The sequence below is a fragment of the Streptopelia decaocto genome (genome assembly GCF_964273445.1).
Source record: "Streptopelia decaocto genome assembly, chromosome: 3".
Taxonomy (NCBI): Eukaryota; Metazoa; Chordata; class Aves; order Columbiformes; family Columbidae; genus Streptopelia; species Streptopelia decaocto.
In genome coordinates, this window is record NC_138656.1 from 102,021,607 (window position 1) to 102,040,893 (window position 19,287).

Sequence of the window (19,287 nt, forward strand, 5' to 3'; positions counted from 1 at the left end):
ACTAATCTCACATAAGGATTTGGATTTGTGTGGCCCGGAAGATGAAGACACACAGCTCTGAGGGCCTCAGTGGATACTGAAGGAAAAAAACTCATTGCAATATTTTATTAACAAAAAATGTGACTTATTGTAAGAAAAACAAAAAAGGAAGTAAGAGCCAATGTTTGCTTTTAGACAACAGAACTAGCTATTGCTCTGCCATTGCACGAACATCACACAGACTTTAAAAGTCTGATAAAATGAAATCTTGAACTGTGTAAAATGTTTATCAGAACAAGGAAGGATTTAACACTGTTCATGAGTGCTTAAGCGGATCAGTGCCTAATGCTGGGGACGCAAGAACAATAATAAAAAGGTACTCGAATTGCACCAGAGGAATGATTTGAAATAAAAATAAAAGGTTCTGAAAAAAACTAAGCAGTGTAGTATGACCAGATATGTTGTTATCCTCAATGAAGGATGGTGTTGTACATAAGTAACATATCTGCAATATTAAAAAGTCTATCCTAGCTTTGAAGGTGTGATTTCTATGTATTCAAACGAAAACATCAATTACTCCAACTTATTTTTAAACACAACATCAGTTAGGAACTTCAAATGCCTCTTTCTGCTTCAAATTTTGATCCCATAAGGACTGACTTGGAAAGTAGAAAGGGTAGGCAGTATCCTTAAAAAGAAACCTCAGCATGTATTAACCTCTAGGAAGGTACAGAAATTATCTTGAAAAGTCACAAGCAGCATGGAGACAATTCATGCTCTCTTCTAAAACAAGAGCTACAGGCCATCAAATTGACGGCCACAGAAGTCAGATTCAGTAGTAAACAAGAAGGTGGTTCTCCACCCAGTGCACTCCTTGACAAAAGACACTTGAATGCACCAAGCTTTACTTATGTTCTAGAACAGAACAGGAAAGTACTTGGAAGAAAGATCTATGGAGGATTACTAAGTAGACAAATCCAATGAAGCTCAAAAAAAAAATCCTTGGACTGAAAAGCACAGAAGACTGTTGGAGTGTTCAGGGCACATCCAACGCATTTGCTCCACTGAACTTTTCCTTGGGGTCTGCCACAGCCACTGTTTCAAGCAGAAAACCAGGGCTGGATGGACTCAGACATGGACCAATGTAACCACTCTTAGAACTCAGCAGCATTAAGCAGACAAATGGCAGAATTTATCAACTTTTCCACTGATGGGGCTGTACTTTTCTTCTCTCACAACATATTCTGAAAAAATTATGTGAGAGGACCAGTTCTACAGTTCTATAGACCTTTGAATGAAATGGTGTTCAGAAACATGAAGTTCTGTTCCCTCACTATACTATCTTCACTTATAAAATAAGTTTTTATATGTGCAGCTTGGTTGCATTTTTATTAATGTATGAACTAGCTCTAAGATAGAATGACCAAAAATTAATAAAAGTGTTATGCATTTGAAAGTTGTGTTGTTTTTTTTTTCCTCAGACTTTGACACAAACCATTAGAAAACATGTCCTAAGATAGAGAATGTTCCAGATGTATTTAGAAATACATACATCTTCCTGGTTAATGAAAAGAGTAACAAGTTAAATAAATGCTACATTTCTTAGTGTATATGTAGTTATCAGTGACACTCAAGGAATGTTCTTATAAAAAAAATAAAGGCTAGCATAAAAACATTAAAAAGACGACATTTTCTTTTCTGTTGATTAAAAATCAGTTCACGTGGTAGAGTGTGTAATATTGGTACACAGATTGGTATCTTAGTTTCAAGATTTTCCCATTAGAAAAAACGTGAATGACAATCATTCTATAAGGAGAGCAAAAGATGCAAATTTCTAAAGGCTTAACAAGTGCAGCAGTATACTAAACATTTATCTATACATTGATGCTCTGCATTTTCTTTAATGAAATGACTTCGTTTTCCTTTCTTGAACAAAAATGGTCTTTATAATATGAAGTACATAAAAGACACTGTGGGTTTTTTTTTAAACACAAATTATTTGAAAGCTAAAAAACTAGAAGTCTTTTACTCGATAAATGAGAAAACATGCCTTTTGACTTCTGAATGCCTCTTTTAAAAATATTTATTAAATAACTTTCATTTTCTTATCCCTATAGCAGCAGTTATGTTTTAAACAGAATGAATCACACACACAAAAAAATGAACACTAAGGAACTCTCACATCTTACCTGAGAGGTTGTATAACTGAAAATCTGATGGAAGTTCAAGTACGTTCTAGACAAAACCACTAAAGCAGCTGTTATCACATTTATGAAATATACATAGGCTTATGCCACACATGCTTATTTGATCTTGACTGCCTCCTTAGTGAAGACCAGGTAGCGAAGACATCTTAAACAATTAAGGCCATAAATATTTAAACTTTCTAAAGAGGATCAACCGAAAAGTTAACTCGTGGCAGTGATTACTAACCTAACTGACAGAAATTACATGTTATTATTTTGCTTTTAACCATACCCTTATCAACTGGAAATGGTTCAAAATTCTGTGCATGCTGGAGATTGTGTGGAGATCTCAAGAAGGCCTTAAGGAGATGTCCTTGTAATAAAGACAGTAATAAAGCCATTGAAAGACTATTCTGAGATTCACATTTTCTAATGACTGTTGTTCTGGTTTGTTATTGACAGAAACAGAAATATTGATGATGACTCTAAATTCATTGAATTCAATTCTTCCCATTGCAGGCAACCACATCACTTAGTCCTTCCATAACTGTATAACTGTTCTTTTCTCCTGAACCATCTTATAGTCATTTGCCTTTTCAAACAGCCTCATCATACTGGCAGCTCAGAGTCATCCTCAGAATAGTCAAGTAACAGAATCTACATATTTTTAAGTGCTGAGTTTAACTCACAGAAAAGGAAAAAAAAAAAAAAAGAAAAGAAAAAAATCCTTAAACACAAGTCTTCTGTTTTATGTTATAAAAATTAAACTAAACATCAAGAGCTGATAGTTCATCCTCTGAAATATATTGTTACACCTATACACTGATGATGTGTTCCAAATTTCTGTCATCAGCAACTTTTCTCCTTCACTCCTACTTCTATGCTGTCATAAACGAAACCATTAAACAAAATCGATCACAACACCAACTCATTAAGAACTGGTCTTCAATCCTCCTTCTGATCCAATAATTTCTCTTTCATTTTCCTTCAGACAGTTTTTGCCCTTCTTTAATTAATCTGTGTTTTTCCTAGTTGCAGCAATCACAGGGCACTCTACAAAGTTCTCCACTAAACTCCACAATGTATTTCCTACCTTGAGGAACAGCAGCCATCTTGCCAAGAAAGCATCTCATGCTTATTCCTAACATCCTTCTATATTTGTATATGCTACTTTCATCCAGATACACTGTGAAATCTTCCCCATAAGATGTTCTTTCTTACCTGGAATGTCACTGTTGTTTTGATTTAACATTGTCTGTACGTTAAATACTAATTAATAATCCAGAAGGAACATTAAATCTAAGAATAATCTAATCAATCATTTGGAAAAAAATGATCAAAACTACACCTCTACTCCTCCTCTTTGTGAAATAATAAGACAAGCAGAAAAACATCTGTATTTTTAACATCTTCATTTCATCTGCCATTCCAAACATACTGCATTTACGCAAGGAAGAGTTTTAGTGACTTGGTAACATCTGACCTGAAGTCAGATTTTCAGCAGAATCTACCCAGATCTCGTAGACTGGCTGGGCTTCTCTTGAGTTCAGCTAATGATTATAAATGGCAAAGAATAGCTAATTTAATTGCAAAAGGTAATGATGCAGTGAGCATAAGATTACTTTCACCCCAGAAGGTAATGTCCTCAAAATAATAATAAGGAGAGTGATCAAAAGGACAGGAGAAGCTTATCTTAACGTGAATAGAAGTGGATCTTTCCATATTAAATACTGGAATGAAGAAAAAAGTTAGCAAAAAATGATGAAAGGAAAGAAAACAAAAACAACAAAAAACCCACCATAGAGCTGTATAGTAAGTTATGGTTAGTAGATATTTCCTCTGACAGGTTGACCAGATAATTCAGAGAATGAACACACCAGTAATTTTATTACAAAGCAGCTCTGAAAATATCAGGAACCATAATTTTTTTCAGGCTAATTCTAATTAAACAAAATGATTTGTAAATCCCAGGCACATATAGAAGATGCACCCAATAAAAGACTTAGTTTTGATCAGTGTAGACAAGCAGAAATTTCGGCATCCGCAAAATTTTACAGACGCATGTATTTTCAGTTTTTCACTAATACTACAATTGAGTTTTATGTGAATTTTTTCAGAAACGTGAAAAGTCCATAAAGGGCAGCAAGGGGTTTACTTCTTGCCATTAAAATTAATATTGCCTAGAAAGCATACTTAGCTAAAAGGGTAGCAATTGAAATTTTTTCTTAAAACAAGAAGGTCAGTGCTGCACTGGTGTAATGAATACCTCCTGATACACACACAGTGGACCAGATCCTACTTTTAGTTAATGATGACAATGTCATTCAACTTGAACACCATTCATGGTTTTGAGAAAAACAGAAAAAAATCAGAACACACTGACATTTTTATTATGTTAATCCTAGGCTATTGATTTATTCCGTTCAAATAATGTATACACACACACACTGCTATTTCAGTTATAAGTCTGTAGGAACAAGAATACTTTGTAAAGACTTTTTCCCCTCTGCAGAACATATATGTTTGCTAGCTGCTTACTGTTTTGTTACCATTGGCTAGAACAGCATGTTAGGTAGTAAGACATCAGGTGGCTATGACATACAAAAAATGGAAAACCTGTATCCTAATGAATAAATACAATGATTTTTATGATTTAAATAATCATCCTGTGTACCTGCATATAAACTAAAGTTGGACTTTCTGGCAGGAATTTCCTGCAGGGCACCATAATCAGCTACAACCTCCAATGGAACTGTGAACAGTTTCCATGGCCTCTCTTCAGGAAACCAAACTAAAAAACTCATGCCTCTTTTTTAATGCTGGTGAGAGACTCTTTTTTTCATATAGGCTGTTCTGTACCTGTTTTCAAGGACCAAAAAGCTTTTTTTATTAATATACTGGAAAAGTGTGTTTTTACACTCTGGCCAAAAAAGCATTAAAATGGGAATGATGTGGTTTTTGGGGTTATGACATAGTCTGCATTCAACAATCCCTTATAAACAGGATAGACACAGGAAGAAATCACTATTTCACCAACAGCTTATTGGCCTATAAACTCTTGTACATGGTGATAACCAAATGGAAAACATATTTACTGCTTATCCCTACCAATGCTATCTGTTTTTTTCACATTGTAAACACCATAGCAGCAAAGGATGGGGTAGAGTGATATTTGTTTTGTTTTGCTTATTTTCATAAACAGAAAGTCATCTCAGTAATTAAATATCACAGAACCACAGAATCAACTGAGTTGGAAAAGACCTCAGAGATCATCAAGTCCAACCCTTGGTCCAACTCCAGTCCATTTATTAGATCATGGCACTAAGTGCCATGTCCAATCTCAGTTTAAAAACCTCCAGGGACGGCGAGTCCACCACCTCCCTGGGCAGGCCATTCCAATGTCTGAGCACTCTCTCTGTAAAAAATTTATTTCTAATAACCAGCCTAAATTTCCCCTGGTAGAGTTTAAGCCCATGCTCCCTTGTCCTATTCTGATCCAGAATTTCTTGTTTTTACTCATTGCTCCTGTAACTTGTCAGTCCTACATAATTTTTTGTAAATCTAAAAATGTTACAGAAGAACAGTTATTGGTTTTCAGCCTTCTACTTATCCTAACAGGCAGCTAATCTCTTAGGAAGAAGGTGATCTTCAAAGATTTCAGAAACACACAGCAGTAGATTCTAGGCTGGAAAAAAACCTGTGATACTGGACTTCATGTTGTCATCTTAGTAAGTACTAGAAAGTCTATGGTGGGCATTTTAAAGAGATGCTCATGTTTTCCTCAGTCTGTTTCAGCTGGACTCTGATTAACTCAGGAACCCACAGACATATTTTCAATAAATTTGTTGAAGACAAAAATTCAACAGGAATGCAACAATATCCATCACCTTAGATGAGATTCACCTGGCTTAAGATCTAGATGCCTAGAGATGTTTTCTGAGAGTCAAAGCTTCCATGAACTTTCACTATTAAAACTTCATTTTAAAAGTGGTCACTGACTTAGTGATGAAGCAAATATCGCTTAAGAGTAACTCAAAATTGCTGAGACAGAAAAGTGATGATGGTAAACAGTTCCAAGTAAAATTTTAATCATGAGCAATCCTAATTTGCAATGCACTCACATAAGATACTAGATTATTTTAGACAGAAATATAGAGAAAACAAATTCTGCATCAGGTTTCTGGAGAATCTGACTGTAAAAATTTTCAAATGACCCTCCTAACTTCCATAAACTATGTTTTTTAACAAAAGTTTCAAAATGTTCCTATCTAAAGATGCCAGTCAAGGTCTGATATATCTGGTTTCACAGTCTTAGCTTCATTAGATGAAGTAGGTTTTTGATGCACAATTTAACTTTTGTTATATTTGATACAAGTAAACAAGAAAAAACCAAATGTCATAGGTAAGGACTGCTAACTGAAATACTGAATGGATCAGCAAGCTGAATATTGGTTTGAGGACAGAAATAATGATTTCCAAAAACCAAGCTGAGATTACATATAGTTTGGAGAAGAGTCTAGTCCTCTCCAAAGTTATGTGGATCGCAGTTCACAGAATCACAGAATAGTTTGGGTTGGAAGGAACCTTTAAAGGCCACCTAGTCCAACCCCTCCAAAATGAGGGGAAGATCTTCCAATTCTAGCAATGGAAGAAAAAGAAAATGGAAATCATAGTTACATTCAGAAATATGTGTGACAGAGCAAGGAGATTAGTTTTGAGGAACAGAATAGCGAAAGGAAGACACAACACGCAAAATTTTAGTAAATAAATCCCCAGCAAAATAAAATATAAAAAAAAAAGATTTGAAATTCATTACAAGATTCTCATACTGAGAAATCAAAGCACTACACAGGCAACAGAGAAATGTATATTATGCTCATACATACAAAGGCTGTAAATTAAGCAGAAGGCTGCAGGATATTAACCAACATGAGTTAATATACTGTTACCCGAATTCAGTAATCTTTGGCTTTACTGATGACCAGTTTTTCCCCTCATACACATTCACCAAATTAGCATCACTTTATTTTACATGACTCATTGTTAAACCAGTAGGGATTTAAGGGCAACTCTAGAAAAAGGAAAACATTTAACCTCTAGCAACAGATACAAAATACAAAGTGGCCTACTCTTAAACACTCATATTCAAGACAACTGATATTCACTTCCCCTACCCACATTAAAGGCAACAAGATATTTCTGAAGGAGTAGTTCAGAAATTAGCAAATTCTAGACTAGTGAATGTTGTTGTTTGTATTACAGTCAAGTATATCATGATTTGTAAAAAAGAAAAAAAAAGAATTTCTTACCACAGCTTCAGCTGAACTTTCCTGCAAATCCCACAATAATATGTTATTATCAGCCAGTGAAATAATCTTTTTACCATCCCCCATTGGTTCCCACATAACGCTGTAAAACAAAAAACAAAACAACCTAACATTAAAACCAATCAGAATATGCACTAGGAAAGCCATTTTAACTTTGTGGACTTAATCTATTCCAAAACATAAGAAACCATATTCCTGATGGCTTCCTTCAGCTGAAATCCATCACATTTTAACTGCAAAATTCACCACTAACTAGCAATATAGCAATTTTTACATATAGTAGCTGAACACTATTGCAGCATCAGCTACTTAAGAGCTATGTGATACCAGACATAGGCTTCATTATGGAATCTTTTAGTCAGTGCTAATGTACACATATTTTTTTTCCTAGTGTCCTTTGACATCCCATCTAAATCTGTCAGAAAAAGGAATGCAATCCAGCTTCCCTAGATGCTAGCCTACCCATAAAGAGAAAGCTGCTGAAAATCCTTACTCCATTTGCCATCCATTTTGCATATTGAATCATACAGTAATAATGCAAAACAGTGATTACATCATTGTAGAGAGGTCATTCTGCATACACAGAACACACACAAAAAAAACCCCACAAAACAAAACACCCACCAAAACAAACAAAAAAAAAAAACCCAGACCTTGACATACACTTACTTTTGAGTGCTTTACCTTGAAACCTCAAAGTTCTTCTTCATATGTATTGTAGTGCATCCTTTTTGAAGATGCACGAAAAATCATAAGCCTCAGAGCTTGGTGCAAACCCTTTCCAGTCCAACAGCTGTCATCGTGACTCAACGACATACACTTTTTATCTGCAGTTCACCAGTTCTGTGCCATACATGAAGGAATGCAAAAAATCAGTCCTCATCTCTACTTCTGCCTATAAGAAGCGGCATATTCAAGCCAGTTGGCATGGACAGCAGAGCTGAGTATCGTGGAATGGTTGGAGTTGGAAGTAGTGCAAAAGGTCAGGTATTTCCAACACCCCTGCCATGTTCAGGGACACCTTTCACTAGACCAGGTTGCTCAAAGCCTCCAGCCTGGCCTTGAACACTTCCAGAAATGGGGCATCCACAGCTGCTCTGGGCAGCCTGTTCCACTGCCTCACCACCCTCATGCGGAAGAATTTCTTCCTTATATCTAATCTACCCTCTTTCAGTTTAAAGCCATTACCCCTTGTCCTATCACTCCATACCCTTGTCAAAATTCTGTCTCCAGCTTTCTTGTAGGTCCTCTTTAGGAACTAGAAGGCTGCTATAAGGTCTCCCCAGAGCTTTCTCTTCTATATGCACTAAAATTCTAATTTTGCTATAGGCATCAGTAAGGTTAAAGGAATAATACTTGTCATTTGATGATAACAGGCTTCCATACCCAGCACTTTCAAAAGAAAGTTGTGCAACCTCTGAATCATCTTTTAGTGACAATATCGCTGAAGGCAGAGATGACAACTTCACTATGAATAGCTACATGGAGAAAATCCCTCCCCTCTCTAGACAAAACCTTAAGTCACTCAAAAGCATTTGATGTGCTGTTCTCATCCCTAGTGTACATATGAAGAAGTATGTCAAGGTTTGTCAAGAATTCATGACTAGAAGTCAATTTTCTAGTCAGTTTAGCTTTTTGCATGAATCAATTCAGCATTTGGATTGAAGAAATGACAGAAAGTTGCATGGGTAGGCACAGCAAGCAAGCCCAACATTCAGCAGCCACCAGGTACCTTCCTAACTTGGTACTGCACACTACGCATGCTTCTGTTTTATCCACGATTTTGCATAACTCCTACCTTCCTCGGACAGTGGGTATGACCTTGCTGGCCCCAGATCTAAGCCATGTGACTTGATCTAATCTTACGGTATAAGATATAAGGAAAAGAAAATAGGAAATTGCAGGAAACAGAAATAAGTGAGACACTATTTTTTTCACATCATAAGTGAACCACAACCTTAGTCATTCTCAGCTGATACCTTCCACACAAATTTCTCTTGCTTCTTCCATGAACAGGTTCATTTTTTTTCCCCTGCACTTTTAATAAAAAAAAAAAGTATTAGATATATAAGGCAGATGGCTACACCTGTTTGCTGTTGCAGAGAAAACAAAGTATGCAATGAAAATAGACTATGCCAGAAAAGAAAATTTTAACAGCAAGTAGCTGATAAAGCTGGAACTATAACTAGTGAACCCACTGAACTTCTCCCTAAGGCAAGAAAGCAGATCAAAGGAAGGACAAGATTCTGCATTTATCTTCTGCTGGAACCATGACCTGCATCCTTATTTTGTTGTCAATCCATGGAGATTAACTACTTATAAGAATTTATTTGTAATGAGCTCTCTTGTATTAGGACAAAATCACTTCATTTAGCACATTAAACTACCATCATGTTTTTAAACGTATTTTAACAAGGACATGGAAAAAGAATGATTCTATGATTTGCTTTAAATTGGGGTGTTTTGTCTGTAGTAATGCCAATTTTATCTTCTAAAGTGTTTCTTGTTAAAGTTGTGTGGTACAACTTGGAAAACCTTATAAGCAACTGAAAATGAGTGTTGATAATAAAAATGATGCAGCAGTTTCAATTACAGGTTCAACCACCATTTTGTCCATAATAATGAGAAGTAACCAACTGGTACTGGCATGGGTATTTCAGAATTTCATGTAGTCCTGCTGCACAGATAAATCAATTAGATAATTCAAAGAGATGAAAACATTTTATAAACAGGTAAGAGGATAAAAAAAAACTAATGCAGTATAACCTACATGCGACCACAGCTAACCTTCCACAATCCAGTTTTCCAAAGTGAAATTAAAAGACATCAGTGTCGTCACAATACTGAATGGGTAAATAAAATCTTCAAGTCGATTCTGATCATATTTATTTAAGTCTATAATTTTTCTTAGCTATTACAGAAAGTGCATATATGTAGATATAGTTTTAACTATAGACAATTAAATCGAGTTTGACCAATTAACCAGATAATCAGATAAACCAGGCAATACCATTTTCTTGAGTGTACCAACAGTTGCTGATGCTTATACTTTTCAGAAATGACAAAATAATTGTCAAATTCACAGCTGCCACTTGGAAACTGAGTGTCAACTTCATGGCTGCTTTTCATATAATCTATAAACAGCAGACAAGCAATTATATTTGTTGCCTTTTACCCTGTTTTGTTATCATCTGACTCCTGATGCTTCAAATTAGCTTCTAGCTAGTAGTTTTTGGTAAAAAAAAAAAATAAATCCTACAGAGAACGTTTTGCTAGTAAAAAGATAATTTAAAATATTCACTCAAGTGCACACATAAAAGGACTCTATTATCTGTGCTTTATGCTGAAAAGATAGTTAACACCATCATTTATTAACGTACTGAGCTTTTACAAATGAACAATTCCAAGTTCTCCATTATAGACTAAATAAGAATAAAGCAACATGCAAATGCTTTCATAGATGTGAATTGCAGTCAGGTACAATGTGTTGGACAAAGCAAGTATTAACTACTGCTTAACCATAATTACAGAAGTGACAACCGTTTATTTCTGTAAGTGGAAAAATTTTGCTACACTGAAAATTCTCATGCACTGCAAAATGGAAAATATACCCAAACATGCAGTAGCTTGGGAGAACATCCTGCAGCCTCAGTGCAGCCAATCAAAAAAATTCATGTGTTATGGATTCAAATATCCTTGCTTCTTTGCAGTACAATGATTTAAATATACAGGTGATTCTGCTAATTAGGTGATTAGAACTTTATTCAAAGAACACGGAGAAAAGACTGAGGACAACCTGGAACCCACAATTCTTACTCCTTACCCAAACGCTCTACAGAGTGGCCACTTTTCTGAATGAAAGCTATTCTGGCTATTTTGTAGCATACTGAAGTCCATGCTGCAGGAAGCACATATAAATTATGCTTTGTCTCAAAATTCTCAGCCACTGAGATATATTTTGGTGTCCAACTCCTCAAGATACAGTAAAACAAGAACCATGGCTTCCTAAAAAAACTAAAGGTAAGGTGAATCTATCTTAGCTGCCTTTTTAGCTAAGAGGTTGCTAAGAAGATGAGAAATTAAGTTAAAGATGATTTTGGACAAGAACCCTAAAGACAGCTGGGCTTTTTCCTGGCTCTTAAATTATTTTTACATTCAGAAAAATAAAACTGTTGTACAAATGAATACAAGAGTAACCCAACAAGGAGGTGATGCAGAAAACTCACTTGCCTTTTTATTCTTCCCCCTTAAATTGTCATACTACAGTCTTGGCAACTCCATAAAGTCTTTTTAAAAAAAAAAAATCATAAAGCAGAAGGCAAAATAATAAAGGATCATTATCAATATTTGTATTTACTTCACTGCATCTCCTTGTCTGCTGCAGCTGCTGTTGAACATGCTTATAGTGAGAAAAAGAACTGTGATTCTTGCTTATGGGCCAAATTAATTTCAGCATTGGAAAGGCATTTATGTACATGTAAACATAATAAAGACATCCTGAATCCTAAGAGTTCACAATGTAATAGAAAGCATGGTAGTGACTTTGCTACAAGAGAGCAAGATAAAGGACTCACTGATTCTAGGTAGGAGCTCGTAAATACCCATTTTGTAGAAACAAGTATTAAATTCCTGTTGAGCTACTCATGATTTAAAGTGATGACCAACAGGTGAACATCTTCATAGTTCATTAACAACCTCAGACCTCTGTCTGGTTGGCCATGGGTTTATGTATTAATAATGCTTAAAACAGCAAATTCATGCAAATTGATTACACAGACTCTACATAGGAATTTAACTGACAAAAGCTACGAAATAATTTATTACCAAGGTCATGGGGGTTCTCCATGCTAATTTGGTATTGGAGACAAGTCCTCACAGTTGATTAATTATATTATAGGGTTAATTTTGTCTGTTTGTTGTCACATGTATTTATTCCAGACAGATGCAGAGTATTAATTCATCCTTCCAGAAAGAGTTCTGATTCCAAAGACATAAAAGGTACACTAGATTTTTAGGACACTGCTTTCCCCTCTAAGGTCTGCCTCTTACTAGCATATCCAGCATACACTAGATATGCTGGATTTTTGCTCAACTGCATGCTTGTTGGGATAGACTGTTCTTGAACTTGGAGGAGGTGATCCTTGAATATTAAACAGCTTTCTTGGACCCCTCTTCCTTCTAGAGCCCTATCCCATGGGACTTATTCAAGCAGATCCCTGAAGAGGCCAAAGTCTGTTCTCCTGAAGTCAAGGGCTGTGAGCTTGTTTGTTGCCCTGCTCTGTCCTCAGGATCCTGAACTCCACCATCTCATGATCATTGCAGCCAAGGCTGCCTTTGACCTTCCCATCCACAACCAGCTCTTCCTTCTTTATCATTATCAGGTCCCGTAGAGTATTTCTCCTCATTGGCTCCTCTGTCACTTAGGTCAGGAAGTTAATGATGCTCTCCAGGAACACCCTGGATTGCTTATGCCCTGCTGTGTTGTCCTTCCAGCAGATACTGGGGTGGTTGAAGTCTCCCATGAGGACCAAGCCCTGCAAATACAAGGCTACTTCTAGCTGTCTGTAGAAGGCCTCATCTAATTGTTCTTCCTGATCAAGTAGCCTGCAGCATACACGTATTACTGTGTCACCCATAGTGGTCTGCCCTTTAATTCTTACTCACAAGCTCTCATTTGGCTCATTATCCCTCCCCAGGCAGAGTTCCATCAGCTCTCCCACAGACCAGACAACCCTCCTCCTCATCATCCCTGCCTGTCCTTCCTAAAAAGTCCCAGCTTTGTCTGCAGCTACTTTGTCTATCCAATCCAAGTAACTGACAAATGAGTTATCACATATAAGCAACATATTTCCTAGTCTTTTAAGTGCTGTTAAATAAAGTTATAATGATATCAGGGTACAAGAAGGGGTTATAACCCCTGGCTTCCCCTGTTGTGGTGATTTCCATTAGGCTAGAAGTTATGGCACTGGTTTGGTTTGACCAGAATACTACTGTTAAAGACTAATGTGCCTTTGGTTTATTAAGATATTTTTATAACATCTCTACTATACAAAACACAGCTTACCAAAAGATCACTGACTCATAGAATCACTTCAGTTGGAAGATCGTTGAGTCCAACCATAACCTAACCGAGTCTAACATTAAACCACGCCACTAAGAACCTCGTCTAAATGCCTTTTAAACACCTCCAGGGATGGTGATTCCACCACTGCCCTGGGCAGCCTGTTCCAGTGCCTGACAACCCTTTCCGTGAAGAATTTTTACCTAATATCCAATCTGAACCTCCCCTGGCACAACTTGAGGCCATTTTCTCTTGTCCTATCACTTGCTACTTGGGAGAAGAGGCCAACACCATCTCTGCTACAACCTCCTTTCAGGTAGCTGTAGACAGTGATAAGGTCTCCCCTCAGCCTCCTGTTCTCCAAGCTAAATAGCCCCAGTTCCCTCAGTCGCTCCTCATCAGACCCCTCACCAGCTTCATCGCCCTCATCTGAACTCTCTCAAGTACTTCAATGTCTTTCTTATGATGAGGGGCCCAAAACTGAATACAGGATTCAAGGTGCTGAGTACAGTGGCACAATCACTTCTCTAGTCATGCTCTAGTCCTGATCTCCCAGTATTTTTTTGTTTGTTTGTTTTTTTCCTTTCTGGGTGCTGTTTTTCTGGGAGGCTGTTTTATTCTCTTTTAGTTTTTTCTGGAGGAGAGAGAAGACATTTTTCTAGGGGGGCTGGATTTAATTAAGAAAGGTTATACATTCTATGAAACACCACATACAGTCTAAACAACAAAACAGATTAAGAAATTATTTACTTGAAGTAATTAATATTGGACTACTTAAAACAAGAATACTTCAATATTATGGCAGAAACACTCAGAAACAATACTCTAAGGCAAATATGCAAAACCCTTTTAGCTTCATTACGTGTCATCCAAGCCTTCCCATATTGCTCAAGTGCTAAATACATGTCTACATATAGGACAGGTCTTGCAAAAGTTTTGTTAAGGTTCTCTCACATTACCACAATTCATATTTTACAGTAGTATTTTAATTATTCTACTGTTACTGATGGCTAAAATATCTGAGGACTCAATAGCTGTTCTAAAACATTTTGCAAGTTCTTTTTAGTTTTGCAAGTGTTTAAGAACAAGTCCCTGTAAGATATGTGTCCCAAGACAGCAGAATGCACTGTAACTGCAGGAGGTTTTTGTGACATAACTACAATAGCAAAAGGTCTAGAGTATGCACAGTTAAATTACTGTAGGAATGCAGTGTTTTGGCAGCATAGTTTACAGTACCTGTTGAACTCCAGATCCCATGCTAGAAAAAGCACTTTACTAAACATAAAGCTGCGTATCTGCTGGTGGTATTTGCAGATACTATTACACAGACAAATCTTTACATCAGTTTTAGGAACAAGCCACTGAGGAGCTGAAACCTATTTATTAATATGAAACAGAATTGATTGACAACATGTTTGCGACAAGAAACATGGCCAAAGAGTCAAATAAAAACTATTTGGAGAAGTATGTACAGTTTAAAGATCCACATGAGAATTAAAAGTTGTTTTCACCTTGTTTCTTAACACCAAGAGGAAAAAAAAGAAACTTCAAAGAAAGGAGGAGTAACACATTTCACATGAGCAGGCATTGATGATAAGTTACTGTCAGCCAGAGTTAATTGCTATATACAGAATAGCACATGTAGAAGAGAAACCACCCCCCAGCACATGAGTTTCTTAATGAAACTGGGGTGGGGTGCAGTGAATCTGTGTGTAAAGCTGACAGACAGAGGCCATGTAACTTCTACCATTCTACAAAATATTGCTGTTGGAGGAGCTGCTGCCAGGGTCACCATTGCCATTCTGTCACTTGAACAGGGCTTAAAAACCCCTAAATGTAAAATTATAGATGTGACATATCCTTAAAAAAAAAAAAAAGGGAAAAAATCACATAACCAGCTTGTCTGTTAAAGATCGATAAGGTGGTCAACCTAGGAAAAACTTTTCAGTAGTACGAATGCCTGTCAGGAAAGCACAGGGAGCTGTCAGGTAAAAGTCCTGCAGAGCCCCTGGAGGCTATGCAATGCCAATAGTTTTTTCTATGTACTAATGTAAAGATTAAGGTCTGAAATAAGCTTATTTATGAAGCAGCTGGAGTGGGCAAAAGCAACCTCTGCAGACTTATTTTAGAGGAAACACATAACCGCTTTGAGGGGGGACAGAATCTAAGTATTTTCATATGTGGGATTTTCCAAAAGATGGCAAAATCTATCCTTGCTAATTTATTGCTGTTTGTAACAAACAGGCCATCTGAATGGTTGGATTATGGGGAAAACCCCAATAAAACAAAATCTCCATCCCAGTACATTTCTTCAATGATCTGAAATATGTGCCAAAGAAAAGAAGTATTATAGCCTAGGATCTGCACTGCTAGTTGAGGAAAATCACCACTCCCATTCAAAGGAACAGCAAAAACAGTATTGGGGGGAGTGGGGTAGGAGGGGGGCGGGGGGGGGGGTGTGTGGTGTGTTGGTTTTTCTTGTTACTTGTTTTGTTTTGTTTTTAATGAAACACTAAGGCAGAATTTTAACATGTATATCCTAACACAGGGATACTACAGAAGAATTAGTGTTACCAACATCATAATGAGAAACCAAAGTGTCACCTGACTACAAAGTGAAAGTATCCAAGCTATGGAAAACACCATTTTCACTCCTCTTTTGAGTTTCAGATTCACTTAGTGGGGTTTTTTTTCCTTCCCCGCTCCTCCCTCCCCCCTCTGCTTTGAGAAAATATTTTGGGGTATTTTAAGTTTTGATTGTTTGTGGTTTTTTGCTGTTTGTTTTTTTTTTGTTTGTTTCTTTTTAAATACTATTTTAAAGGCCAAAAAGAATACGTAAAACACTTCTGGACTTCATTTCTGGAATACTCACCTGTCTTCAGTGCATTACTTACAAATACCATCTTTCATCAGATGACTGTGTTAATCAGTAGAGTGAATATGAAGAAATTGAAGCAATAATGTTATGTGTAGTATCTTAGGTATCTTAAATAAAGCAACTTCCATTCAAGTTGAAAGGACTGACATAGCAAACCTGCACTTTTGTGGGAAGCAGACCTTGATGAGGTTGCTCCATACTGTGCAATCACAAAGGCAAAGAAGAGATGGTACTTCTCAGTACTCCAGTTGGAGATGTTAGATGAAATACCATGTAAAATATAAGTACTTTAAAAAGGTCTGTGGGATTAACTCATTTATAGTAATTTTATCCTTTGTGAATCCAAAATTCTGGTTTAATATTTTAGTGATAAACACCCTCAAGTTCTTGAAACATGTGAAACTTCAAAAAAAATGTCTTCCTCTCTAATTTCTTAGATGTGGTAATATTTGCAAGTCCATATTTAAGATCGATTGAGTGGGATACACTAAAAAAAAATTCAATTTCAGCAAGCAGAAAAGCTTAATGTAATAAGCTATCATTATTCCTAACATATTCATTCCCTTCCAACTTTTTTTAGCAGCTGACTATTGTTTTCTTCATAAAAGGTGAATACTTCATTCCTCACCTTTCAGGCCTCCCACAGTTGAGCTCCCACTTTTCTTGTCTCTCTAATCTCCATTCATTTCCCCATTACAGTTGTACCTATGTTGTCCATCTAACACTTTCCCCTTACTTATTTTGCTTTTTAACTTATTCCAGATTTACTCCATGGACCACCATCCAGCTTCCTTTGCTTGTTCCCCCTCTCTTTGAAGCACAGCACATACCTTGCTATTGAGCAGCATCTACCCTATTTTATACCTGCCAAATTTGGAAAGCATAAAGTAGGATATTAAGCAGATACAGGCAAGCCCGCATCCAGTAGATGCTAGCGGAGAAACTCCAGCTTTGCACCTTTACTTCTGACAAAAGAAAAAGTCCCTGCTGAGTTCCGAATTCAACATCTCACAGATTACACTTTCTTCCATGGCCTGTAGTAGCTTCCTTCTCTGAGGAGTATCCTGTCAAGTCAACTATCAAAAAAGTCTGTAGAAAAACTGAGGAAGAAGTAGAACAGTAGGCTACTCAAAATAGAAGTTTTCAGGATTTTAACAGACACAATTTCAAGGATTCCTCCAAAGCTGCACTCAGATGAGTAATCAAAATCTTATTAAATGCTACCCTGTTTCCTTGGCCTCTCCTATCCAGACTGTACCCTGGGCCACTTATTGCAAGATGCCCAATGGCAAGCTCCTTTAACTGCTGAATCTTAAAACATTGCATAGAGCAACATACCTATGGTTATGTAGGTGTACGCTGTGTGAATACATACATTATCTACAAAATGAATTTATGAAAAAGCTTTTTTTTTTTTTTAATTAAAAAAGCCACCACTACAAATCCCCATTTATCTCTGGGGGTTTTCAGTCTGTAATTAATTCACTTGGGAACTTTGCAGTCAAAATCTTTGCATTTTGGCTCATATGAGGAACAGTAGGTAGAGGATGGAAAAAAAAAATTCTTGAGCTTAAACCAAACAGAGCAATTAATAGGCTTATTTGTTTGCCTAATTTAAAGACCTCCTTCATTTTCTGAACTCTCTTTATACCATACAAGTGTTTGAGTAAAAATTCTGATGGGTCCCAGATTTAAAGCTCAGAGGCAGTTAAAAAAAATTCTCAGTAATTGAAAGCAAATAGTTAGATGTTATTTTTAAACAAAGTAACTCATGCAACCCAGATGAAATAGAACCGTAGAATGCACAGTTCTTTTTCAACTGCCTGCAATGTCCTGGAGATCAGATTTTTGCCAAAGGATTTGCCAAGACCAAAAAATTATTTCAAAAGATCTTGAAGTAGAAGGGAATAGTGTTCAGACACATGCATGGAAAGTTTAGGATTTTAGTTACAATCAATTGGAAATGCTGCTTTGGCCTTGGTTCACAGAAGAGATACTGATATTAAACATGTCACTGCTAAGCTTTAAGAAGAAACTTCAGAGACATTTGAGCACAGAATTCCACAAAGGTGATGAGATAAAGGTCAGGAAACACAGGATTAGTTCTTAATGACAGTAAACAATTGTGCAAAACCAATACGTGACATATCAGACCTGGAAAAAACAAGTCCCCTTTAGTTCCCTAGTACATGATACTAGAAACAGAAATGAGATCAATTTTCAACTATCAGGCTTTCTTAACAGAAGAAATGAAGAAATAAAGCAGAACTATTATTTCTTTTTTTTTTTTTTACTAGCTAGCTAATGAATAGAAACTTTTATGCAGCCAGGTTTTGTAAAGCAACTGAGACTGATTTCAAGTATTGTTCTCTTTTGATGTATTTTACAATTACTCCTACTAGAATATATTGAAGTATAATGAGATTATGAGGGATACATTACATAGTAGGTGTCTGAATACAGAAACCAAAGAGGACCTTTTCTACTCTCATGTAAGGCACTGCAAAATCCGAAGTAGATGTTGCATTATCCTTATTTGGTTCCAGTTCAGAGTTGTCACATTTCATTTACAAAAATCTGCTGTGTTATTCCACATTTTGCTCTTAAGATTCTCTAATAATTGTGAAGGGTACTGTACAACATGCGTGATCACCTACTCCATATTCTGACAGACATTCCTGGTACTACAGCAAACCATATTCTTATGGTTTCAACTTTTCCTGCCAGTAGAAGATGGTCAGGTGGTCCCAAAATTACATCCAGCAAAATTGTATTTTGTAAAATATGGACTGAATGTATTAACGTTTCTTTGCCCTGCATCTGTTCAGGAAGCAGTGGGAACATGTCATATACATA

The 19,287-nt window shown here is 36.5% G+C and overlaps 1 protein-coding gene across 6 annotated transcripts in view; it reads right to left on the bottom strand.

The window, feature by feature from the left end:
• Positions 1–19,287, bottom strand: part of EIPR1 (EARP complex and GARP complex interacting protein 1) — an 85,428-nt gene that overhangs the window by 23,040 nt on the left and 43,101 nt on the right. For 5 of the 6 annotated variants that reach the window (XR_014183644.1, XM_082048610.1, XM_082048609.1 and 2 more), the window contains one exon: positions 7,475–7,574. Coding sequence is in view for 5 of the 6 variants with exons in the window: in XM_082048610.1 (XP_081904736.1) it covers positions 7,475–7,574 (100 nt within the window). In the remaining variant the exon portion in view is untranslated. Of the gene's footprint in view, positions 1–7,474; positions 7,575–9,449; positions 9,530–19,287 lie in introns of all 6 variants that reach the window. The other variant, XM_082048613.1, reaches the window with a different exon arrangement.